Source organism: Amblyraja radiata, chromosome 16 (assembly GCF_010909765.2).
Source record: "Amblyraja radiata isolate CabotCenter1 chromosome 16, sAmbRad1.1.pri, whole genome shotgun sequence".
In the NCBI taxonomy this organism is placed as follows: domain Eukaryota; kingdom Metazoa; phylum Chordata; class Chondrichthyes; order Rajiformes; family Rajidae; genus Amblyraja; species Amblyraja radiata.
In genome coordinates this window covers 33,109,716-33,136,187 of record NC_045971.1, presented here as the reverse complement: position 1 = coordinate 33,136,187, position 26,472 = coordinate 33,109,716, and the positions used below count along the sequence as shown (strand labels likewise).

Sequence of the window (26,472 nt, the reverse complement as noted above, 5' to 3'; positions counted from 1 at the left end):
TTTACACCATACATTTCTGCTTTTGTTTGAAATTCAACGGCTTGCAGCCGAATGTGAAGTCTCCGGCTCGGTCTGTCGAGGGGAAGCGGCCGAAGCGAAAGCGTCCCGGGGAAAGAGACGGGCTCGTCACATCCGACAGTGGGCGTGTTTGTGAACCGCTCGGGTCCCGCTGAGAGGCTGAAGGGAAACGGGGTAAACTGGTGTTCAAGAAGGAACTGCAGATGCTGGAAGATCGAAGGTACACAAAATTGCTGGAGAAACTCAGCGGGTGCAGCAGCATCTACGGAGCGAAGGAAATAGGCAACGTTTCGGGCCGAAATCCTTCTTCAGATTGATGGGGGGGTGGCGGGGAGTAGAAAGGAAAAAGGGAGGAGGAGGAGCCCGAAGGCTGAGGGATGGGAGGAGACAGCAAGGGCTAACAAAATTGAGAGAATTCAATGTTCATTCCCGCAGGATGCAGACTCCCCAAGCGGAATATGAGGTGCTGTTCCTCCAATTTCCGGTGTTGCTGGTATTGGGTTATTATTATCACGTGCACTGAGATATTGTGAAAACCTTTGTTTTACAGCCATTCCGTCAAATCTAAACTTGCTGGAGTAAAACACGTTTAGTTTATGTCAGAGATATTGCATGGGAACAGGCCCGAATCCACACTGACCATCGATCACTCGTTCACGGTGGTTTTATGTTATCCCACTTTCTCATCCATTCCCTGCACTCGAGGGTCAATTTACAGAGGCACATTTTCAGGTTGGCTGCCAGTGACTCGTGGAGTTCCGCAAGGGACGGTGCTGGGGGGCGCTTCTTTTCACGATGTATGTTCATGATTTGGGTGAGGGATTGAAGGCCTTGCAGATGATGCTACCATCGATGGAGGGGCAGGTAGTGTAGAGGAAGCAAGGACTCTGCATAAGGACATGGACAGGTTAGGCGAGTGAGCAGAGAAGTAACAGATGCAATTCAGTGTAGCAAAGTGCGGAGTCGTGCATTTTGGTAATAAGAATGAAGATGTAGATTATTTTCTAAGTGGAGAGAGAATCCAGAAATCGGAGGTGCAAAGGGAATTGGGAGTACTGGTGCAGGACTCCCAAAAATTTAATTTGCAAGTCGAATCGGTAGTAAGGAAGGCAAATTCAATGTTAGCATTTCTATCAAGAGGACTGGCATACAAAAACAGAGATGTAATACTGAGGCTCTATAAAGCGCTGTTGAGGCCGCATTTGGAGTACTGTGTGAGTAAATTTGGGCCCCGTATCTGAGGAAGGATGTGTCGGCTCTGGAGAGGGTCCAGAGGAGGTTTACAAGAATGATTCCAGGAATTAGTGGGTTGGCATGTGCTGACCGTTTGACAGCACTAGACATCTACTCGCTGAGATTTGGAAGGTTGATGGGGGACCTTATTGAAACTTACAGAATAATAAAAGACATACATAGTGTGGATATGGAAAGGATATTTCCACGGGTGGGAGAGTCCAGGACCAGAGGTCAGAGCCTCAGTATTAAAGGGCGCTATTTTAGAAAGGAAATGAGGAGGAACTTCTTTAGTCAAAAGATAGTTAATCTGTGATACTGATTGCCACAGAGGACTATGGAGGCCGTCAGTTGATAATTTTAAGGCCGAGATAGACACATTCTTGATTTGAACGGGTGTCAAGGGTTATGGGGTGAAGGAAGGAAAATGGGATTAGACGGCATTGGTCGTCAGTGATTGAATGACAGTTTGGACTCGATGGGCTGAATGGCCTAATTCTACTTCTATACATTATGAACTTGTGAACAATATAGTAACATGTACGCTGATTTACATAAAATGATGCACATTTCGGGAGTAACTCAGCACGTCAGGCTGCATCTGTGCAGGGTGCGGACAGGTGATGTTTTGGGTCAAGATCTTACATCAGACGCAATGTTGTACGGAGAAGAAAGTTGGAAAAGCGATGCGACCAGGACATGATAGATTGATACATGTGAGGGGGAACAGTCCTATTTCCAACGTACTCCGGCACCACCCCCCAGCTCGTTCTTGGTTACATCGCGACTGTATCGGGGTAGCCCCTGTACTCGTGAAAACCTATTGATTTCTTTACCACTAACTTCCACCCTGCACTCATATTCACGTGGAATATCTCCAACACACCTCTTCGCTTTCTTCATCTCTCTGTTTCCATCTCAGGGGACAGATTGTCGACACGCATTTATTACAAACCCACCAACTCCCAGTGCGTTGGTTTGAATGTTTCTGGCGCCACCTCCTCCCACCCTTCATTTTGAAAATACTCTATTCCCTAATCTCAATGTCTCCATCTCTGCCACATTTTCCACCAAGATATTTTCAATTTGAAGCCATCCAATATATCCTCTTTTGTAAAAGTGGGTGTCCCCTGCTGTCACAGATGGATTCCGCACCCATGTGTCCTCTGTGTCTCAAGATTATGTTCTCCCTCCTCCTATTCCAAGAAGGAACAAGGAGAAATATCCCCCAAGTTCTTAATTGTTACACCACGGGCCTTTGCGTTCAACAAATCATTCTCTGAAATTTCTGCCACTTTCAATCGATCCCACCACCAGGATCTCCCCATTTCCTTGATTTTCCACCATCCCCATAAACTACTCCCTCAGCAAGACCTTTACTCACTAATTCTTTCCCACCTCCATCTCACATACTTTCCCCTGCAACTGCAGGGCACGTAACACCTGCCCCTTACCTCCTCCCTCACACCCATCCATGGACAAGAGCAGTCCATGCAGGTGAGATCAAGGTACACGTGCACCTCCTCTAACCTGATCTACCTCTTTTGGTGTTTTCTTTGTGGCCTCCTCTACCTCAGTGGAACCAAGAGGCTATTTAGGCCTCCTTGGTAGCCTTGGTACCGCAAGGCTCAGTGCTGGAACCCCAGCTATTTACAATATATATGAATGATCTGGATGAGGGAATTGAATGTAACATCTCCAGGTTTGCTGATGACACGAAGCTGGGGGGCAGTGGTAGCTGTGAGGAAGATGCTAGGAGGCTGCAAGGTGACTTGGATAGGTTGGGTGAGTGGGCAAATGCATGGCAGATGCAGTATAATGTGGATAAATGTGAGGTTATCCATTTTGGTGGCAAGAACAGGAAGTAGACTATTATCTGAATGGCAGCCGATTAGGAAAAGGGGAAATGCAACGAGACCTGGGTGTCATGGTACACCAGTCATTGAAAGTAGGCATGAAGGTACAGCAGGCAGTGAAGGAAGCGAATGGTGTGTTAGCATTCATAGCAAAAGGATTTGAGTATAGGAGCAAGGAGGTTCTATTGCAGTTGTACAGGGCCTTGGTGAGACCACACCTGGAGTATTGCATACAGTTTTGGCTTCATAATCTGAGGAAAGACATTCTTGCCATAGAGGGAGTACAGAGAAGGTTCACGAGACTGATTCCTGGGATGGCAGGACTTTCAAATGAAGAAAGACTGGATAGACTCGGCTTGAACTCGCTGGAATTTAGAAGATTGAGTGGGGATCTTATAGAAACTTACAAAATTACTGGGGGTTGGACAGGCTAAATGATGATGCAGGAAGATTGTTCCAGATGTTGGGGAAGTCCAGAACAAGGGGTCACAGTTTAAGGATGAGGGGGAAGTCTATTAGGACCGAGATGAGAAAAATAAAATTCACACAGAGAGTGGTGAATCTGTGGAATTCTCTGCCACAGAAAGTAGTTGAGGCCACTTCATTGGCTATATTTAAGATGGAGTTAGATGTGGCCCTTGTGGCTAAAGGGATCAGGAGGTATGGAGAGAAGGCAGGTACAGGATACTGAGTTGGATGATCAGCCATGATCATATTGAATGGCGGTGCAGACTCAAAGGGCCGAATGGCCTACTCCTGCACCTATTTTCTGTGTTTCTATGTTTCTATAAACAAATATAATGCAAAAAAACATGTCTAATATCTTAAGAATCACATCTCAATTAAAAGTTTTTTATTCATGAAAAAATATTTTCCATTGTTTATCTCTCAACAACAATAAATTAACAAAGATATTCAACTCTATTCACATATGTTTAAAAAATAAATATCGCTGAAAATATAAATAAATTATGGTGAATATATATTCTGACCAGTGAGGCAGCAATCTCATAATCATTACTTTGGGTGAAGGATGAAGTTAAGCATAATAGTTCAGCAAACCCACCACCTGAGAGGGCTCAGTGCAGGCTGGTTCACCCCCAATGCACAGTCTCACTGCAGCAGTGACACATAGAGGATGAATTTTCAGTAAAAGTGGCAAAAAGCTACAATTCTAAAGTTCAAACCGTTTTAACAGAAGCAAACTGGATGGACATTGTAACAGTTCATATAGATGAGATCATTCAATATGAAATGCCACCAGTTCAGTTCAGAGTAGGAAGTGAAATAGTATCGACCAGAACAGAAACAAGCTGCAGCAAGGCATTGACAATGATCAACTGACCACAGAGCACCTTATCCAGTCATGGAACTCTGCATTGCAGCAGCTGCCAGTTTTTGAATCATCAGATTCACATTTCATCACAGGATAATGATACAAAAATAAATATCAACAAATTAAAACAACACTTAAATACGAGCCAAAAGATCTTTGTTCTCCATCTCTTGCAAGATGAAATTCACATCAGTATCAGAAAAATATATATAGTAGTCAAAAAATGTTGAAGTTGCACATTCTGACAATCAGAAGGTGATATTTTAAATAAATAGTCGTTAATTATAGTCTCTTAAGATTCAGTCTTAAAAAATCTTCAGTATTCCTTGCTGATTGTTGCCATGATGAGAAGGAGCTGTTGTAAATGTGCCCTGCTCTCAGTGTAAGTTATTTCCCAGGCACAGTCACTGAATCCCTGGAAAGCGAAAAAGTCAAGTACATTTATTAGATAATGAACAGATAGAAATTGGCTGCAAAATCTGTTGGTAATTACAAAGTTTCATATGTGGCAGCTCACCTTTTGTTTCAGAAACTTTGTCAGATCCTTAAAATATTTAAGAACTGTGGCATTCTTCCTTGCCCTGGACCCTGGGCTTGCTTTCTTGACACAGACTTCCAGCTCTCTGAGCTGCCGATCCAAAAGAAGTGTGAAGTGTTCCACTGTGGCCTGGACCCACGTTACTGAGCTCAGCTTCATGCTGTAGATCCTGCGGAGGTGATGCAGTGTTTGATGGACAATCTGGATCTTGTCATGGGCCTGTGCAAAACACACAAGGTGACATTAGACAGATCCTGGATCCAGTATGTTTTTAAGTTAGAATAGAATGCTTATGAGTCTTAGTAGAATAAGACAAGGTGTAATCAGGTATAGTTTCAAACAATAAATGCGTAAATACTAGAAGCCATTACTTCAATGTGACAAGGGACAGTTTAAAGGAGATCTGTGAGGCAGTTTTAAATACAGAAGGGTTGTCCGCCTGAAATGTGCTGCCAGAGGCGGAAGTAAAGCAGATATGTTCATGGCATTTAAACAACGTTTGGATCGGCTCATGGATACACAGGGATTGGGGGGCTACGAGGTATTTGCAGGTAGATACGTGATAGTCTTGGCATCAGGTTTGGCACAGACACTGTGTGCAGAAGGGCCTGTTCTTGTGCTGTACGTTCTATGTTCAACTGGAGTTCTGCTAATCTTTCACAAATGAAAAGAAGGTCAGAGCCAAGTGAAATTGCATATAATTGTTTGAACAGTGCAGGTGCATTTAGCAAAAGGACAAAATATGCTGGAGTAACTCAGTGGGTCAGGCAGCATCTCTGGGCAAAAAGGATAACTACCATTTTGGGTCAAAATACTTCATCAGACTGATTGTAGGGGTCGGGGAAAAGAAAGCTAAAAATGGCAGAATTTGGACAAAGCATGTCAGGTAATAGATTAGCATCGGCAAGTGGGGGTTTTGATAGGTTGGTGGATGGAAGAAAGGCCAGAGATAAGAGAGGAAGGGGTGGAGGTTGAACTTGTAACAATTAGTATGGCCTTTTATTATTATAGAATTATGGACTATGGGAGAATGTGAATCGGTTTATATGACTGGTATGAATGGTGAAGGACCTTAGTTACAGAGAGGTGAGAGAAGATGTGGCTGTTCTCCTCAAGGCAGAGAATGTCAAGCATAAAAAAAAGATATTGAGCATGGGAAGAGAAGTATTGCAAGTTGTCCAAAGGTTCATCGTATCAAGGCCTTGGGGTCTTTTGCATTTGCAATTCAATTTTTTCAAAAAAATCAGCACAGGTATTTTCCACACCAGACTTGAATGGAGGCAAACAATCAAAGTGCAACAGAGTCATTCAAATAAACCCATCATCTCTCCCTGCTCATATCTCACATTAAAGTATTCATTCATAAGAACATCAGATCCTTCTATGCTTTAGAGGTTCAATATTTAGACCACGTGGATTCAAGAAAGGAAATGGTCCAGATACCCCCTAAATGGTGTTGGTATTTCTGACTCAAGGACCCTCTCAGTCAGTGAGTCCAAAATCCAACTACACACCGGATGGAAAATATGTTTTCGTTCTATCCTATCCTAGCATTTAGTTCTCACCGTCAAGCAAGATCTCTGGTTAGCGGTATCTCTATTATGGAGAAATGTTTACTGTAGTCCACCCTATTGTGGCTGATCATACTGTTGTAGGAAAGGTGTCAAGCTGGAAACGGTACAGAGAAGATTTACGAGGATGTTGCCAGGACTAGTGGGTCTGAGCTATAGAGAGAGATTGAGTAGGTTGAGACTCTATTCCCTGGAGCACTGGAGGATGAGGGGTGAACTTATCGAGGTGTATAAAATCATGAGAGGAATAGATCGGGTAGATGCACAGTCTCCTGCCCAAAGTAGGTAAATCGAGGACCAGAGGACATAGGTTTAAAGTGAAGTGGAAAAGATTTAATGTGAATCTAAGGGGTAAACTTTGCACACAAACGGTGGTGGGTGTGTGTAACAAGCTGCCTGAGGAGCTAGTTGAGGCTGGGACTATCCCGACGTTTAAGAAACATTTAGACATGTACATGGCTAGGACAGGTTTGGATCATTTGGATAGGATAGCTGGGATATGTTGGTCGGTGTGGGCAGGTTGGACCGAAGGGCCTATTTCCACACTGTATCAGTATGACTGTGAGAGGATTTCCTGCAGATTAACTGCAAAAACCCAATAGATGGACAAATGAACTAGATAAGGTGAAACCGGGAGAGAGGGGTTGGGAGCGACAACAGAGGCCACGGGCGGTTGAACAAAGCTGCAGAACAGATTACACGATTAGAAGGGGTTATTTACTGTGGTCACATTCTCAGGCGAAGGATCAGATGGGATTCATTAAAACTTTTAACCTAAACAACTCGATGAACCACGTTGAAGTAAAATGCCGAGTTTACTCACATGAATTCCCGTGGAAAGTTTCACCAGGTCCAAGGGCTTGGAATCCAACGACCGACGCTCAGTCCCACACTGTCGGGAGAGGTGGCCACCCTGAGACACAAGATGTCAACGTTAGTAGGGTTAGGGTTATATTGACACGTGTACCGAGGTACAATGATTAACTTTGTTTTCCATGCTATGCATTCTAAACAGATATACTGTAAATAAATACAATCAAGTCAAACATGTCGAGTCGGTAGAGCGAAGGGGAAGATCCAGAGTGCAGAATATCAACAACCCCAGAGAGAGAAACACTGGAGAACAGGCTCCGTGTAATCATTGACATTTGAACAACAAACAACCCGGGGAGTGTCGGATCGGTCACTGGGAGCGTGCACAACTCACCATTTCATTCAGTTTGTCTAGACTGTCCGTGTTGAGAACTTGCAGTAACTGCAGCCTCTCACAGCCCAGGCTCAGGGTCCCGGACAACAACATACACACAATCCAAACTCTGCAAACACTGCCCAAAGTCATCTTCAACCCACAGTGAGTAAAGCACCGATCTGAGATCAGAATCTGCTCCGAAAACGGTTCCTGATCGCTGACTGAAACTCTGGATCTGGAAATGCAGCGACTTGTGATTCTGGAGCGGCCGCCTGTGCTGCTGAGATCGCTGGCTGTGGATTCTGTGAGCTGTCTCTGCCATGCTGCCCGCTTTAATATGTTACAATGCGACGACAGGTGATGTTTGAAAAGTGAATTTATTGTGCTGGAAATTTGCAAGGTGTCAGGAGAGAGCGGTCTCCGTTCTGAAGTAAGGAATGTGAAAGTGGGAGAGTCCCGCAGCAGCGACGAGGAAATCCGCGATGGGAGAGAACAAGCAGCGCTGCGGCTCAGAGCTTCGCAGGTTCACATCAGGGGGGTCACAGGTGTTGTGGGGGAGGCTCCGTATCGGCAGGGGACGGGGTGGGGAAGGGACGTGACTGTGTCTGCACATCGCTGGGGGTTGAATTTTATCCGGGTAATAATAACACTGCGCCTTTCAGCGCTCACCCTCGGAGCCACGGACAGAGCTTGTGTTAAAGCCGCCCCTCCACTCACCCAACTGCGTTGAAGCCACATCTCAGGGGGACAGTGCGGAGAGCCGGCTCACGGCCGCTTGGTTGGTGGCGACTCTCTCAGCGCCGATACACCGGACCCACACTCTGCTCTCCGAGGAGAAAGTGCTTCTGCCTCTCTGTTCTTTACACCAGACATTTCTGCTTTTGTTTGAAGTTAAACGGCTTGCAGCCGAATGTGAAGTCTCCGGCTCGGTCTGTCGAGGGGAAGCGGCCGAAGCGAAAGCGTCCCGGGGAAAGAGACGGGCTCGTCATATCCGACAGTGGGCGTGTTTGTGAACCGCTCGGGTCCCGCTGAGAGGCTGAAGGGAAACGGGGTAAACTGGTGTTCAAGAAGGAACTGCAGATGCTGGAAGATCGAAGGTACACAAAATTGCTGGAGAAACTCAGCGGGTGCAGCAGCATCTATGGAGCGAAGGAAATAGGCAACGTTTCGGGCCGAAACCGTTCTTCAGATTGATGGGGGGGGTGGCGGGGAGAAGAAAGGAAAAAGGGAGGAGGAGGAGCCCGAAGGCTGAGGGATGGGAGGAGACAGCAAGGGCTAACAAAATTGGGAGGGTTCAATGTTCATGCCCGCAGGATGCAGACTCCCCAAGCGGAATATGAGGTGCTGTTCCTCCAATTTCCGGTGTTGCTGGTATTGGGTTATTATTATCACGTACACTGAGATATTGTGAAAACCTTTGTTTTACAGCCATTCCGTCAAATCTAAACTTGCTGGAGTAAAACACGTTTAGATTATGTCAGAGATATTGCATGGGAACAGGCCCGAATCCACACTGACCATCGATCACTCGTTCACGGTGGTTTTATGTTATCCCACTTTCTCATCCATTCCCTGCACTCGAGGGTCAATTTACAGAGGCACTTTTTCAGGTTGGCTGCCAGTGACTCGTGAAGTTCCGCAAGGGACGGTGCTGGGGGGCGCTTCTTTTCACGATGTATGTTCATGATTTGGGTGAGGGATTGAAGGCCTTGCAGATGATGCTACCATCGATGGAGGGGCAGGTAGTGTAGAGGAAGCAAGGACTCTGCATAAGGACATGGACAGGTTAGGCGAGTGAGCAGAGAAGTAACAGATGCAATTCAGTGTAGCAAAGTGCGGAGTCGTGCATTTTGGTAATAAGAATGAAGATGTAGATTATTTTTTAAGTGGAGAGAGAATCCAGAAATCGGAGGTGCAAAGGGAATTGGGAGTACTGGTGCAGGACTCCCAAAAATTTAATTTGCAAGTCGAATCGGTAGTAAGGAAGGCAAATTCAATGTTAGCATTTCTATCAAGAGGACTGGCATACAAAAACAGAGATGTAATACTGAGGCTCTATAAAGCGCTGTTGAGGCCGCATTTGGAGTACTGTGTGAGTAAATTTGGGCCCCGTATCTGATGAAGGATGTGTCGGCTCTGGAGAGGGTCCAGAGGAGGTTTACAAGAATGATTCCAGGAATTAGTGGGTTGGCATGTGCTGACCGTTTGACAGCACTAGACCTCTACTCGCTGGGATTTGGAAGGTTGATGGGGGACCTTATTGAAACTTACAGAATAATAAAAGACATACATAGTGTGGATATGGAAAGGATATTTCCACGGGTGGGAGAGTCCAGGACCAGAGGTCAGAGCCTCAGTATTAAAGGGCGCTATTTTAGAAAGGAAGTGAGGAGGAACTTCTTTAGTCAAAAGATAGTTAATCTGTGACACTGATTGCCACAGAGGGCTATGGAGGCCGTCAGTTGATAATTTTAAGGCCGAGATAGACACATTCTTGATTTGAACGGGTGTCAAGGGTTATGGGGTGAAGGAAGGAAAATGGGATTAGACGGCATTGGTCGTCAGTGATTGAATGACAGTTTGGACTCAATGGGCTGAATGGCCTAATTCTACTTCTATACCTTATGAACTTGTGAACAATATAGTAACATGTACGCTGATTTACATAAAATGATGCACATTTCGGGAGTAACTCAGCACGTCAGGCTGCATCTGTGCAGGGTACGGACAGGTGATGTTTTGGGTCAAGATCTTACATCAGACGCAATGTTGTACGGAGAAGAAAGTTGGAAAAGCGATGCGACCAGGACATGATAGATTGATACATGTGAGGGGGAACAGTCCTATTTCCAACGTACTCCGGCACCACCCCCCAGCTCGTTCTTGGTTACATCGCGACTGTATCGGGGTAGCCCCTGTACTCGTGAAAACCTATTGATTTCTTTACCACTAACTTCCACCCTGCACTCATATTCACGTGGAATATCTCCAACACACCTCTTCGCTTTCTTCATCTCTCTGTTTCCATCTCAGGGGACAGATTTTCGACACGCATTTATTACAAACCCACCAACTCCCAGTGCGTTGGTTTGAATGTTTCTGGCGCCACCTCCTCCCACCCTTCATTTTGAAAATACTCTATTCCCTAATCTCAATGTCTCCATCTCTGCCACATTTTCCACCAAGATATTTTCAATTTGAAGCCATCCAATATATGCTCTTTTGTAAAAGTGGGTGCCCCCTGCTGTCACAGATGTATTCCGCACCCATGTGTCCTCTGTGTCTCAAGATTATGTTCTCCCTCCTCCTATTCCAAGAAGGAACAAGGAGAAATATCCCCCAAGTTCTTAATTGTTACACCACGGGCCTTTGCGTTCAACAAATCATTCTCTGAAATTTCTGCCACTTTCAATCGATCCCACCACCAGGATCTCCCCATTTCCTTCATTTTCCACCATCCCCATAAACTACTCCCTCAGCAAGACCTTTACTCACTAATTCTTTCCCACCTCCATCTCACATACTTTCCCCAGCAACTGCAGGGCACGTAACACCTGCCCCTTACCTCCTCCTTCACACCCATCCATGGACAAGAGCAGTCCATGCAGGTGAGATCAAGGTACACGTGCACCTCCTCTAACCTGTTCTACCTCTTTTGGTGTTTTCTTTGTGGCCTCCTCTACCTCAGTGGAACCAAGAGGCTATTTAGGCCTCCTTGGTAGCCTTGGTACCGCAAGGCTCAGTGCTGGAACCCCAGCTATTTACAATATATATGAATGATCTGGATGAGGGAATTGAATGTAACATCTCCAGGTTTGCTGATGACACGAAGCTGGGGGGCAGTGGTAGCTGTGAGGAAGATGCTAGGAGGCTGCAAGGTGACTTGGATAGGTTGGGTGAGTGGGCAAATGCATGGCAGATGCAGTATAATGTGGATAAATGTGAGGTTATCCATTTTGGTGGCAAGAACGGGAAGTAGACTATTATCTGAATGGCAGCCGATTAGGAAAAGGGGAAATGCAACGAGACCTGGGTGTCATGGTACACCAGTCATTGAAAGTAGGCATGAAGGTACAGCAGGCAGTGAAGGAAGCGAATGGTGTGTTAGCATTCATAGCAAAAGGATTTGAGTATAGGAGCAAGGAGGTTCTATTGCAGTTGTACAGGGCCTTGGTGAGACCACACCTGGAGTATTGCATACAGTTTTGGCCTCATAATCTGAGGAAAGACATTCTTGCCATAGTGGGAATACAGAGAAGGTTCACGAGACTGATTCCTGGGATGGCAGGACTTTCAAATGAAGAAAGACTGGATAGACTCGGCTTGAACTCGCTGGAATTTAGAAGATTGAGTGGGGATCTTATAGAAACTTACAAAATTACTGGGGGTTGGACAGGCTAGATGCAGGAAGATTGTTCCAGATGTTGGGGAAGTCCAGAACAAGGGGTCACAGTTTAAGGATGAGGGGGTAGTCTATTAGGACCGAGATGAGAAAAATAAAATTCACACAGAGAGTGGTGAATCTGTGGAATTCTCTGCCACAGAAAGTAGTTGAGGCCACTTCATTGGCTATATTTAAGATGGAGTTAGATGTGGCCCTTGTGGCTAAAGGGATCAGGAGGTATGGAGAGAAGGCAGGTACAGGATACTGAGTTGGATGATCAGCCATGATCATATTGAATGGCGGTGCAGACTCAAAGGGCCGAATGGCCTACTCCTGCACCTATTTTCTGTGTTTCTATGTTTCTATAAACAAATATAATGCAAAAAAACATGTCTAATATCTTAAGAATCACATCTCAATTAAAAGTTTTTTATTCATGAAAAAATATTTTCCATTGTTTATCTCTCAACAACAATAAATTAACAAAGATATTCAACTCTATTCACATATGTTTAAAAAATAAATATCGCTGAAAATATAAATAAATTATGGTGAATATATATTCTGACCAGTGAGGCAGCAATCTCATAATCATTACTTTGGGTGAAGGATGAAGTTAAGCATAATAGTTCAGCAAACCCACCGCCTGAGAGGGCTCAGTGCAGGCTGGTTCACCCCCAATGCACAGTCTCACTGCAGCAGTGACACATAGAGGATGAATTTTCAGTAAAAGTGGCAAAAAGCTACAATTCTAAAGTTCAAACCGTTTTAACAGAAGCAAACTGGATGGACATTGTAACAGTTCATATAGATGAAACCATTCAATATGAAATGCCACCAGTTCAGTTCAGAGTAGGAAGTGAAATAGTATCGACCAGAACAGAAACAAGCTGCAGCAAGGCATTGACAATGATCAACTGACCACAGAGCACCTTATCCAGTCATGGAACTCTGCATTGGAGCAGCTGCCAGTTTTTGAATCATCAGATTCACATTTCATCACAGGATAATGACACTAAAATAAATATCAACAAATTAAAACAACACTTAAATACGAGCCAAAAGATCTTTGTTCTCCATCTCTTGCAAGATGAAATTCACATCAGTATCAGAAAAATAAATATAGTAGTCAAAAAATGCTGAAGTTGCACATTCTGACAATCAGAAGGTGATATTTTAAATAAATAGTCGTTAATTATAGTCTCTTAAGAATCAGTCTTAAAAAATCTTCAGTATTCCTTGCTGATTGTTGCCATGATGAGAAGGAGCTGTTGTAAATGTGCCCTGCTCTCAGTGTAAGTTATTTCCCAGGCACAGTCACTGAATCCCTGGAAAGCGAAAAAGTCAAGTACATTTATTAGATAATGAACAGATAGAAATTGGCTGAAAAATCTGTTGGTAATTACAAAGTTTCATATGTGGCAGCTCACCTTTTGTTTCAGAAACTTTGTCAGATCCTTAAAATATTTAAGAACGGTGGCATTCTTCCTTGCCCTGGACCATGGGCTTGCTTTCTTGACACAGACTTCCAGCTCTCTGAGCTGCCGATCCAAAAGAAGTGTGAAGTGTTCCACTGTGGCCTGGACCCACGTTACTGAGCTCAGCTTCATGCTGTAGATCCTGCGGAGGTGATGCAGTGTTTGATGGACAATCTGGATCTTGTCATGGGCCTGTGCAAAACACACAAGGTGACATTAGACATATCCTGGATCCAGTATGTTTTTAAGTTAGAATAGAATGCTTATGAGTCTTAGTAGAATAAGGCAAGGTGTAATCAGGTATAGTTTCAAACAATAAATGCGTAAATACTAGAAGTCATTACTTCAATGTGACAAGGGACAGTTTAAAGGAGATCTGTGAGGCAGTTTTAAATACAGAAGGGTTGTCCGCCTGAAATGTGCTGCCAGAGGCGGAAGTAAAGCAGATATGTTCATGGCATTTAAACAATGTTTGGATCGGCTCATGGATACACAGGGATTGGGGAGCTACGAGATATTTGCAGGTAGATACGTGATAGTCTTGGCATCAGGTTTGGCACAGACACTATGTGCAGAAGGGCCTGTTCTTGTGCTGTACGTTCTATGTTCAACTGGAGTTCTGCTAACCTTTCACAAATGAAAAGAAGGTCAAAGCCAAGTGAAATTGCATATAATTGTTTGAACAGTGCAGGTGCATTTAGCAAAAGGACAAAATATGCTGGAGTAACTCAGTGGGTCAGGCAGCATCTCTGGGCAAAAAGGATAAGTACCATTTTGGGTCAAAATACTTCATCAGACTGACTGTAGGGGTCGGGGAAAAGAAAGCTAAAAATGGCAGAATTTGGACAAAGCATGTCAGGTAATAGATTAGCATCGGCAAGTGGGGGGTTTTGATAGGTTGGTGGATGGAAGAAAGGCCAGAGATAAGAGAGGAAGGGGTGGAGGTTGAACTTGTAACAATTAGTATGGCCTTTTATTATTATAGAATTATGGACTATGGGAGAATGTGAATCGGTTTATATGACTGGTATGAACGGTGAAGGACCTTAGTTACAGAGAGGTGAGAGAAGATGTGGCTGTTCTCCTCAAGGCAGAGAATGTCAAGCATAAAAAAAAGATATTGAGCATGGGAAGAGAAGTATTGCAAGTTGTCCAAAGGTTCATCGTATCAAGGCCTTGGGGTAGCTGTTCTGCATTTGCAATTCAATTTTTTCAAAAAAATCAGCACAGGTATTTTCCACACCAGACTTGAATGGAGGCAAACAATCAAAGTGCAACAGAGTCATTCAAATAGACCCATCATCTCTCCCTGCTCATATCTCACATTAAAGTATTCATTCATAAGAACATCAGATCCTTCTATGCTTTAGAGGTTCAATATTTAGACCACGTGGATTCAAGAAAGAAAATGGTCCAGATACCACCTAAATGGTGTTGGTATTTCTGACTCAAGGACCCTCTCAGTAAGTGAGTCCAAAATCCAACTACACACCGGATGGAAAATATGTTTTCGTTCTATCCTATCCTAGCATTTAGTTCTCACCGTCAAAGCAAGATCTCTGGTTAGCGGTATCTCTATTATGGAGAAATGTTTACTGTAGTCCACCCTATTGTGGCTGATCATACTGTTGTAGGAAAGATGTCAAGCTGGAAACGGTACAGAGAAGATTTACGAGGATGTTGCCAGGACTAGTGGGTCTGAGCTATAGAGAGAGATTGAGTAGGTTGAGACTCTATTCCCTGGAGCACTGGAGGATGAGGGGTGAACTTATCGAGGTGTATAAAATCATGAGAGGAATAGATCGGGTAGATGCACAGTCTCCTGCCCAAAGTAGGTAAATCGAGGACCAGAGGACATAGGTTTAAAGTGAAGTGGAAAATATTTAATGTGAATCTAAGGTGTAAACTTTGCACACAAACGGTGGTGGGTGTGTTTAACAAGCTGCCTGAGGAGGTAGTTGAGGCTGGGACTATCCCGACGTTTAAGAAACATTTAGACATGTACATGGCTAGGACAGGTTTGGATCATTTGGATAGGATAGCTGGGATATGTTGGCCGGTGTGGGCAGGTTGGACCGAAGGGCCTATTTCCACACTGTATCAGTATGACTGTGAGAGGATTTCCTGCAGATTAACTGCAAAAACCCAATAGATGGACAAATGAACTAGATAAAGTGAAACCGGGAGAGAGGGGTTGGGAGCGACAACAGAGGCCACGGGCGGTTGAACAAAGCTGCAGAACAGATTACATGATTAGAAGGGGTTATTTACTGTGGTCACATTCTCAGGCGAAGGATCAGATGGGATTCATTAAAACTTTTAACCTAAACAACTCGAATGAACCACGTTGAAGTAAAATGCCGAGTTTACTCACATGAATTCCCGTGGAAAGTTTCACCAGGTCCAAGGGCTTGGAATCCAACGACCGCCGCTCAGTCCCACACTGTCGGGAGAGGTGGCCACCCTGAGACACAAGATGTCAACGTTAGTAGGGTTAGGGTTATATTGACACGTGTACCGAGGTACAGTGATTAACTTTGTTTTCCATGCTATGCATTCTAAACAGATATACTGTAAATAAATACAATCAAGTCAAACATGTCGAGTCGGTAGAGCGAAGGGGAAGATCCACAGTGCAGAATATCAACAACCCCAGAGAGAGAAACACTGGAGAACAGGCTCCGTGTAATCATTGACATTTGAACAACAAACAACCCGGAGAGTGTCGGATCGGTCTCTGGGAGCGTGTACAACTCACCATTTCATTCAGTTTGTCTAGACTGTCCGTGTTGAGAACTTGCAGTAACTGCAGCCTCTCACAGCCCATGCTCAGGGTCCCGGACAACAACATACACACAATCCAAACTCTGCAAACACTGCCCAAAGTCATCTTCAACCCACAGTGAGTAAAGCACCGATCTGAGATCAGAATCTGCTCCGAAAACGGTTCCTGATCGCTGACTGAAACGCTGGATATGGAAATGCAGCGACTTGTGATTCTGGAGCGGCCGCCTGTGCTGCTGAGACCGGTGGCTGTGGATTCTGTGAGCTGTCTCTGCCATGCTGCCCGCTTTAATATGTTACAATGCGACGACAGGTGATGTTTGAAAAGTGAATTTATTGTGCTGGAAATTTGCAAGGTGTCAGGAGAGAGCGGTCTCCGTTCTGAAGTAAGGAATGTGAAAGTGGGAGAGTCCCGCAGCAGCGACGAGGAAATCCGCGATGGGAGAGAACAAGCAGCTCTGCGGCTCAGAGCTTCGCAGGTTCACATCAGGGGGTCACAGGTGTTGTGGGGGAGGCTCAGTCTCGGCAGGGGACGGCGTGGGGAAGGGACGTGACTGTGTCTGCACATCGCTGGGGGCTGCATTTTATCCGGGTAATAATAACACTGCGCCTTTCAGCGCTCACCCTCGGAGCCACGGACAGAGATTGTGTTAAAGCCGCCCCTCCACTCACCCAACTGCGTTGAAGCCACATCTCAGGGGGACAGTGCGGAGAGCCGGGTCACGGCCGCTTGGTTGGTGGCGACTCTCTCAGCGCCGATACACCGGACCCACACTCTGCTCTCCGAGGAGAAAGTGCTTCTGCCTCTCTGTTCTTTACACCAGACATTTCTGCTTTTGTTTGAAATGAAACGGCTTGCAGCCGAATGTGAAGTCTCCGGCTCGGTCTGTCGAGGGGAAGCGGCCGAAGCGAAAGCGTCCCGGGGAAAGAGACGGGCTCGTCACATCCGACAGTGGGCGTGTTTGTGAACCGCTCGGGTCCCGCTGAGAGGCTGAAGGGAAACGGGATAAACTGGTGTTCAAGAAGGAACTGCAGATGCTGGAAGTTCGAAGGTACACAAAATTGCTGGAGAAACTCAGCGGGTGCAGCAGCATCTATGGAGCGAAGGAAATAGGCAACGTTTCGGGCCGAAACCCATCTTCAGATTGATGGGGGGGGGGCGGGGCGGGGGGGTGGCGGGGAGAAGAAAGGAAAAAGGGAGGAGGAGGAGCCCGAGGGCTGAGGGATGGGAGGAGACAGCAAGGGCTAACAAAATTGGGAGAATTCAATGTTCATGCCCGCAGGATGCAGACTCCCCAAGCGGAATATGAGGTGCTGTTCCTCCAATTTCCGGTGTTGCTGGTATTGGGTTATTATTATCACGTGCACTGAGATATTGTGAAAACCTTTGTTTTACAGCCATTCCGTCAAATCTAAACTTGCTGGAGTAAAACACGTTTAGTTTATGTCAGAGATATTGCATGGGAACAGGCCCGAATCCACACTGACCATCGATCACTCGTTCACGGTGGTTTTATGTTATCCCACTTTCTCATCCATTCCCTGCACTCGAGGGTCAATTTACAGAGGCACATTTTCAGGTTGGCTGCCAGTGACTCGTGGAGTTCCGCAAGGGACGGTGCTGGGGGGCGCTTCTTTTCACGATGTATGTTCATGATTTGGGTGAGGGATTGAAGGCCTTGCAGATGATGCTACCTTCGATGGAGGGGCAGGTAGTGTAGAGGAAGCAAGGACTCTGCATAAGGACATGGACAGGTTAGGCGAGTGAGCAGAGAAGTAACAGATGCAATTCAGTGTAGCAAAGTGCGGAGTCGTGCATTTTGGTAATAAGAATGAAGACGTAGATTATTTTCTAAGTGGAGAGAGAATCCAGAAATCGGAGGTGCAAAGGGAATTGGGAGTACTGGTGCAGGACTCCTAAAAAAATAATTTGCAAGTCGAATCTGTAGTAAGGAAGGCAAATTCAATGTTAGCATTTATATCAAGAGGACTGGCATACAAAAGAGGTAGATCAGAATGTGAAAGTGGGAGAGTCCCGCAGCAACCTACAGAAACAGAGATGTAATACTGAGGCTCTATAAAGCGCTGTTGAGGCCGCATTTGGAGTACTGTGTGAGTAAATTTGGGCCCCGTATCTGATGAAGGATGTGTCGGCTCTGGAGAGGGTCCAGAGGAGGTTTACAAGAATGATTCCAGGAATTAGTGGGTTGGCATGTGCTGACCGTTTGACAGCACTAGACCTCTACTCGCTGGGATTTGGAAGGTTGATGGGGACCTTATTGAAACTTACAGAATAATAAAAGACATACATAGTGTGGATATGGAAAGGATATTTCCACGGGTGGGAGAGTCCAGGACCAGAGGTCAGAGCCTCAGTATTAAAGGGCGCTATTTTAGAAAGGAAGTGAGGAGGAACTTCTTTAGTCAAAAGATAGTTTATCTGTGACACTGATTGCCACAGAGGGCTATGGAGGCCGTCAGTTGATAATTTTAAGGCCGAGATAGACAAATTCTTGATTTGAACGGGTGTCAAGGGTTATGGGGTGAAGGCAGGAAAATGGGATTAGACGGCATTGGTCGTCAGTGATTAAATGACAGTTTGGACTCGATGGGCTGAATAGCCTAATTCTACTTCTATACCTTATGAACTTGTGAACAAGATAGTAACATGTACGCTGATTTACATAAAATGATGCACATTTCGGGAGTAACTCAGCACGTCAGGCTGCATCTGTGCAGGGTGCGGACAGGTGATGTTTTGGGTCAAGATCTTACATCAGACGCAATGTTGTACGGAGAAGAAAGTTGGAAAAGCGATGCGACCAGGACATGATAGATTGATACATGTGAGGGGGAACAGTCCTATTTCCAACCTACTCCGGCACCACCCCCCCCCCCCCCAGCTCTTTCTTGGTTACATCGCGACTGTATCGGGGTAGCCCCTGTACTCGTGAAATCCTATTGATCTCTTTACCACTAACTTCCACCCTGCACTCATATTCACGTGGAATATCTCCAACATACCTCTTCGCTTTCTTCATCTCTCTGTTTCCATATCGGGGGACAGATTGTCGACACGCATTTATTACAAACCCACCAACTCCCAGTGCGTTGGTTTGAATGTTTCTGGTGCCACCTCCTCCCACCCTTCATTTTGCAAATACTCGATTCCCTAATCTCAATGTCTCCATCTCTGCCACATTTGCCACCAAGATATTTTCAATTTGAAGCCATCCAATATATCCTCTTTTGTAAAAGTGGGTGCCCCCTGCTGTCACAGATGTATTCCTCACCCATGTGTCCTCTGTGTCCCAAGATTATGTTCTCCCTCCTCCTATTCCAAGAAGGAACAAGGATAAATATCCCCCAAGTTCTTAATTGTTACACCACGGGCCTTTGCGTTCAACAAATCATTCTCTGAAATTTCTGCCACTTTCAATCGATTCCACCACCAGGATCTCCCCATCTCCTTCATTTTCCACCATCCCCATAAACCACTCCCTCAGCAAGACCTTTACGCACTAATTATTTCCCACCTCCATCTCACATACTTTCCCCTGCAACTGCAGGACACGTAACACCTGCCCCTTACCTCCTCCTTCACACCCATCCATGGACAAGAGCAGTCCATGCAGGTGAGATCAAGGTACACGTGCACCTCCTCTAACCTGATCTACTTCTTTTGGTGTTTTCTTTGTGGCCTCCTCTACCTCAGTGGAACCAAGAGGCTATTTAGGCCTCCTTGGTAGCCTTGGTACGCAAGGCTCAGTGCTGGAACCCCAGCTATTTACAATATATATGAATGGACTGAATGCAACATCTCCAGGTTTGCGGATGACACGAAGCTGGGGGTCAGTGGTAGCTGTGAGGAAGATGCTAGGAGGCTGCTAGGTGACTTAGATAGGTTGGGTGAGTGGGCAAATGCATGGCAGATGCAGTATAATGTGGATAAATGTGAGGTTATCCACTTTGGTGGCAAGAACAGGAAGTAGACTATTCGCAATTCCGTGTCCCTCACCATCTTCCAGTACCGCCTCAAGATCCATCTCTTCACCTCTGCCTATCCTTAGCCCCACGTCCCCCTCCCTTTTCATCTGTGCTTGAATTGCCTAATATTGTGTTTTGAATTGAATTCTGTCTTTATTTGTGTATTAGTCATGTCTCTACTATTTATTTCATTCCGCTTACATGTTTGTCCTCTACTTGCTAAATTTTTGCAAGGTGTCCTTGAGACTCTTGAAAGGCGCCCAAAAATAAAATTTATTATTATTATTATTATTTGGTGGCATGAACAGGAAGTAGACTATTATCTGAATGGTGGCCTATTAGGAAAAGGGGAAATGCAACGAGACCTGGGTGTCATGGTACACCAGTCATTGAAAGTAGGCATGAAGGTACAGCAGGCAGTGAAGGAAGCGAATGGTGTGTTAGCATTCATAGCAAAAGGATTTGAGTATAGAAGCAAGGAGGTTCTATTGCAGTTGTACAGGGCCTTGGTGAGACCACACCTGGAGTATTGTATACAGTTTTGGCCTCATAATCTAAGGACAGACATTCTTGCCATAGAGGGAGTACAGAGAAGGTTCACGAGACTGATTTCTGGGATGGCAGGACTTTCAAATGAAGAAAGACTGGATAGACTCGGCTTAAACTCGCTGGAATTTAGAAGATTGAGTGGGGATCTTATAGAAACTTACAAAATTACTGGGGGTTGGACAGGCTAGATACAGGAAGATTGTTCCAGATGTTGGGGAAGTCCAGAACAAGGGGTCACAGTTTAAGGATGAGGGGGTAGTCTATTAGGACCGAGATGAGAAAAATAAAATTCACACAGAGAGTGGTGAATCTGTGGAATTCTCTGCCACAGAAAGTAGTTGAGGCCACTTCATTGGCTATATTTAAGATGGAGTTAGATGTGGCCCTTGTGGCTAAAGGGATCAGGAGGTATGGAGAGAAGGCAGGTACAGGATGCTGAGTGGGATGATCAGCCATGATCATATTGAATGGCGGTGCAGACTCAAAGGGCCGAATGGCCTACTCCTGCACCTATTTTCTGTGTTTCTATGTTTCTATAAACCAATATAATGCAAAAAAACATGTCTAATATCTTAAGAATCACATCTCAATTAAAAGTTTTTTATTCATGAAAAAATATTATCCATTGTTTATCTCAATAAATTAACAAAGATATTCAACTCTATTCACATATGTTTAAAAAATAAATATCGCTGAAAATATCAATAAATTATGGTGAATATATATTCTGACCAGTGAGGCAGCAATCTCATAATCATTACTTTGGGTGAAGGATGAAGTTAAGCATAATAGTTCAGCAAACCCACCACCTGAGAGGGCTCAGTGCAGGCTGGTTCACCCCCAATGCACAGTCTCACTGCAGCAGTGACACATAGAGGATGAATTTTCAGTAAAAGAGGCAAAAAGCTACAATTCTAAAGTTCAAACCGTTTTAACAGAAGCAAACTGGATGGACATTGTAACAGTTCATATAGATGAAACCATTCAATATGAAATGCCACCAGTTCAGTTCAGAGTAGGAAGTGAAATAGTATCGACCAGAACAGAAACAAGCTGCAGCAAGGCATTGACAATGATCAACTGACCACAGAGCACCTTATCCAGTCATGGAACTCTGCATTGGAGCAGCTGCCAGTTTTTGAATCATCAGATTCACATTTCATCACAGGATAATGACACTAAAATAAATATCAACAAATTAAAACAACACTTAAATACGAGCCAAAAGATCTTTGTTCTCCATCTCTTGCAAGATGAAATTCACATCAGTATCAGAAAAATATATATAGTAGTCAAAAAATGCTGAAGTTGCACATTCTGACAATCAGAAGGTGATATTTTAAATAAATAGTCGTTAATTATAGTCTCTTAAGAATCAGTCTTAAAAAATCTTCAGTATTCCTTGCTGATTGTTGCCATGATGAGAAGGAGCTGTTGTAAATGTGCCCTGCTCTCAGTGTAAGTTATTTCCCAGGCACAGTCACTGAATCCCTGGAAAGCGAAAAAGTCAAGTACATTTATTAGATAATGAACAGATAGAAATTGGCTGCAAAATCTGTTGGTAATTACAAAGTTTCATATGTGGCAGCTCACCTTTTGTTTCAGAAACTTTGTCAGATCCTTAAAATATTTAAGAACTGTGGCATTCTTCCTTGCCCTGGACCCTGGGCTTGCTTTCTTGACACAGACTTCCAGCTCTCTGAGCTGCCGATCCAAAAGAAGTGTGAAGTGTTCCACTGTGGCCTGGACCCACGTTACTGAGCTCAGCTTCATGCTGTAGATCCTGCGGAGGTGATGCAGTGTTTGATGGACAATCTGGATCTTGTCATGGGCCTGTGCAAAACACACAAGGTGACATTAGACAGATCCTGGATCCAGTATGTTTTAAGTTAGAATAGAATGCTTATGAGTCTTAGTAGAATAAGACAAGGTGTAATCACGTATAGTTTCAACAATAAATGCGTAAATACTAGAAGTCATTACTTCAATGTGACAAGGGACAGTTTAAAGGAGATCTGTGAGGCAGTTTTAAATACAGAAGGGTTGTCCGCCTGAAATGTGCTGCCAGAGGCGGAAGTAAAGCAGATATGTTCATGGCATTTAAACAACGTTTGGATCGGCTCATGGATACACAGGGATTGGGGGGCTACGAGGTATTTGCAGGTAGATACGTGATAGTCTTGGCATCAGGTTTGGCACAGACACTATGTGCAGAAGGGCCTGTTCTTGTGCTGTACGTTCTATGTTCAACTGGAGTTCTGCTAACCTTTCACAAATGAAAAGAAGGTCAGAGCCAAGTGAAATTGCATATAATTGTTTGAACAGTGCAGGTGCATTTAGCAAAAGGACAAAATATGCTGGAGTAACTCAGTGGGTCAGGCAGCATCTCTGGGCAAAAAGGATAAGTACCATTTTGGGTCAAAATACTTCATCAGACTGATTGTAGGGGTCGGGGAAAAGAAAGCAAAAAATGGCACAATTTGGACAAAGCATGTCAGGTAATAGATTAGCATCGGCAAGTGGAGGTATTGATAGGTTGGTGGATGGAAGAAAGGCCAGAGATAAGAGAGGAAGGGGTGGAGGATGAACTTGTAACAATTAGTATGGCCTTTTATTATTATACAATTATGGACTATGGGAGAATGCGAATCGGTTTATATGACTTGTATGAATGGTGAAGGACCTTAGTTACAGATAGGTGAGAGAAGATGTGGCTGTTCTCCTCAAGGCAGTGAATGTCAAGCATAAAAAAAAGATATTCAGCATGGGAAGATAAGTATTGCAAGTTGTCCAAAGGTTCATCGTATCAAGGCCTTGGGGTACCTGTTCTGCATTTGCAATTCAATTTTTTCAAAAAAATCAGCACAGGTATTTTCCACACCAGACTTGAATGGAGGCAAACAATCAAAGTGCAACAGAGTCATTCAAATAGACCCATCATCTCTCCCTGCTCATATCTCACATTAAAGTATTCATTCATAAGAACATCAGATCCTTCTATGCTTTAGAGGTTCAATATTTAGACCCTGTGGATTCAAGAAAGGAAATGGTCCAGATACCACCTAAATGGTGTTGGTATTTCTGACTCAAGGACCCTCTCAGTCAGTGAGTCCAAAATCCAACTACACACCGGATGGAAAATATGTTTTCGTTGTATCCTATCCTAGCATTTAGTTCTCACCGTCAAGCAAGATCTCTGGTTAGCGGTATCTCTATTATGGAGAAATGTTTACTGTAGCCCACCCTATTGTGGCTGATCATACTGTTGTAGGAAAGATGTCAAGCTGGAAACGGTACAGAGAAGATTTACGAGGATGTTGCCAGGACTAGTGGGTCTGAGCTATAGAGAGAGATTGAATAGGTTGAGACTCTATTCCATGGAGCACTGGAGGATGAGGGGTGAACTTATCGAGGTGTATAAAATCATGAGAGGAATAGATCGGGTAGATGCACAGTCTCCTGCCCAAAGTAGGTAAATCGAGGACCAGAGGACATAGGTTTAAAGTGAAGTGGAAAAGATTTAATGTGAATCTAAGGGGTAAACTTTGCACACAAACGGTGGTGGGTGTGTGTAACAAGCTGCCTGAGGAGGTAGTTGAGGCTGGGACTATCCCGACGTTTAAGAAACATTTAGACATGTACATGGCTAGGACAGGTTTGGATCATTTGGATAGGATAGCTGGGATATGTTGGCCGGTGTGGGCAGGTTGGACCGAAGGGCCTATTTCCACACTGTATCAGTATGACTGTGAGAGGATTTCCTGCAGATTAACTGGAAAAACCCAATAGATGGACAAATGAACTAGATAAGGTGAAACCGGGAGAGAGGGGTTGGGAGCGACAACAGAGGCCACGGGCGGTTGAACAAAGCTGCAGAACAGATTACATGATTAGAAGAGGTTATTTACTGTGGTCACATTCTCAGGCGAAGGATCAGATGGGATTCATTAAAACTTTTAACCTAAACAACTCGAATGAACCACGTTGAAGTAAAATGCCGAGTTTACTCACATGAATTCCCGTGGAAAGTTTCACCAGGTCCAAGGGCTTGGAATCCAACGACCGCCGCTCAGTCCTACACTGTCGGGAGAGGTGGCCACCCTGAGACACAAGATGTCAACGTTAGTAGGGTTAGGGTTATATTGATACGTGTACCGAGGTACAGTGATTAACTTTGTTTTCCATGCTATGCATTCTAAACAGATATACTGTAAATAAATACAATCAAGTCAAACATGTCGAGTCGGTAGAGCGAAGGGGAAGATCCAGAGTGCAGAATATCAACAACCCCAGAGAGAGAAACACTGGAGAACAGGCTCCGTGTAATCATTGACATTTGAACAACAAACAACCCGGAGAGTGTCGGATCGGTCTCTGGGAGCGTGTACAACTCACCATTTCATTCAGTTTGTCTAGACTGTCCGTGTTGAGAACTTGCAGTAACTGCAGCCTCTCACAGCCCAGGCTCAGGGTCCCGGACAACAACATACACACAATCCAAACTCTGCAAACACTGCCCAAAGTCATCTTCAACCCACAGTGAGTAAAGCACCGATCTGAGATCAGAATCTGCTCCGAAAACGGTTCCTGATCGCTGACTGAAACTCTGGATATGGAAAAGCAGCGTCTTGTGATTCTGGAGCGGCCGCCTGTGCTGCTGAGATCGCTGGCTGTGGATTCTGTGAGCTGTCTCTGCCATGCTGCCCGCTTTAATATGTTACAATGCGACGACAGGTGATGTTTGAAAAGTGAATTTATTGTGCTGGAAAATTGCAAGGTGTCAGGAGAGAGCGGTCTCCGTTCTGAAGTAAGGAATGTGAAAGTGGGAGAGTCCCGCAGCAGCTACGAGGAAATCCGCGATGGGAGAGAACAAGCAGCGCTGCGGCTCAGAGCTTCGCAGGTTCACATCAGGGGGTCACAGGTGTTGTGGGGGAGGCTCAGTCTCGGTAGGGGACGGGGTGGGGACGGGACGTGTCTGTGTCTGCACATCGCTGGGGGTTGCATTTTATCCGGGTAATAATAACACTGCGCCTTTCAGCGCTCACCCTCGGAGCCACGGACAGAGATTGTGTTAAAGCCGCCCCTCCACTCACCCAACTGCGTTGAAGCCACATCTCAGGGGGACAGTGCGGAGAGCCGGCTCACGGCCGCTTGGTTGGTGGCGACTCTCTCAGCGCCGATACACCTGACCCACACTCTACTCTCCGAGGAGAAAGTGCTTGTGCCTCTCTGTCCTTTACACCAGACATTTCTGCTTTTGTTTGAAATTAAACGGCTTGCAGCCGAATGTGAAGTCTCCGGCTCGGTCTGTCGAGGGGAAGCGGCCGAAGCGAAAGCGTCCCGGGGAAAGAGACGGGCTCGTCACATCCGACAGTGGGCGTGTGTGTGAACCGCTCCGGTCCCGCTGAGAGGCTGAAGGGAAACGGTATTGGTTTATTATTGCCACGTGCACTGTGATATTGTGAAAATCTTTGTTTTACCGCCATTCCGTCAAATCTAAACTTGCAGGGCACGTTTAGTTTATGTCGGATATATTGCATGGGAACAGG

The 26,472-nt window shown here is 44.9% G+C and overlaps 2 protein-coding genes across 2 annotated transcripts; both read right to left on the bottom strand.

Annotated features, from left to right (window-relative positions):
* Positions 1–3,992: 3,992 nt before the first annotated feature.
* Positions 3,993–7,891, bottom strand: LOC116982252 (interferon alpha-1-like). The gene is made up of 4 exons (XM_033035532.1): positions 7,760–7,891; positions 7,376–7,465; positions 4,961–5,200; positions 3,993–4,858 (listed from the first exon to the last, which is right to left on the bottom strand). The coding sequence occupies exons 1-4, from the start codon at positions 7,889–7,891 to the stop codon at positions 4,760–4,762; spliced, it is 561 nt and encodes a 186-aa protein (XP_032891423.1). The 3' UTR covers positions 3,993–4,759.
* A 14,225-nt stretch (positions 7,892–22,116) lies between these two features.
* Positions 22,117–25,450, bottom strand: LOC116982251 (interferon alpha-1-like). The gene is made up of 4 exons (XM_033035531.1): positions 25,319–25,450; positions 24,935–25,024; positions 22,517–22,756; positions 22,117–22,414 (listed from the first exon to the last, which is right to left on the bottom strand). The coding sequence occupies exons 1-4, from the start codon at positions 25,448–25,450 to the stop codon at positions 22,316–22,318; spliced, it is 561 nt and encodes a 186-aa protein (XP_032891422.1). The 3' UTR covers positions 22,117–22,315.
* Positions 25,451–26,472: the final 1,022 nt, after the last annotated feature.

Excerpts from the sequence above, each read along its gene's own strand:
- LOC116982252 (XM_033035532.1), bottom strand. The coding sequence starts at position 7,891 with ATGACTTTGGGCAGTGTTTGCAGAGTTTGGATTGTGTGTATGTTGTTG. Across the intron at positions 7,466-7,759 it reads TAGACAAACTGAATGAAATG|GGTGGCCACCTCTCCCGACA; the intron begins GTGAGTTGTGCA and ends CTTGTGTCTCAG. Across the intron at positions 5,201-7,375 it reads AACTTTCCACGGGAATTCAT|GCCCATGACAAGATCCAGAT; the intron begins GTGAGTAAACTC and ends TGTTTTGCACAG.
- LOC116982251 (XM_033035531.1), bottom strand. The coding sequence starts at position 25,450 with ATGACTTTGGGCAGTGTTTGCAGAGTTTGGATTGTGTGTATGTTGTTG. Across the intron at positions 25,025-25,318 it reads TAGACAAACTGAATGAAATG|GGTGGCCACCTCTCCCGACA; the intron begins GTGAGTTGTACA and ends CTTGTGTCTCAG. Across the intron at positions 22,757-24,934 it reads AACTTTCCACGGGAATTCAT|GCCCATGACAAGATCCAGAT; the intron begins GTGAGTAAACTC and ends TGTTTTGCACAG.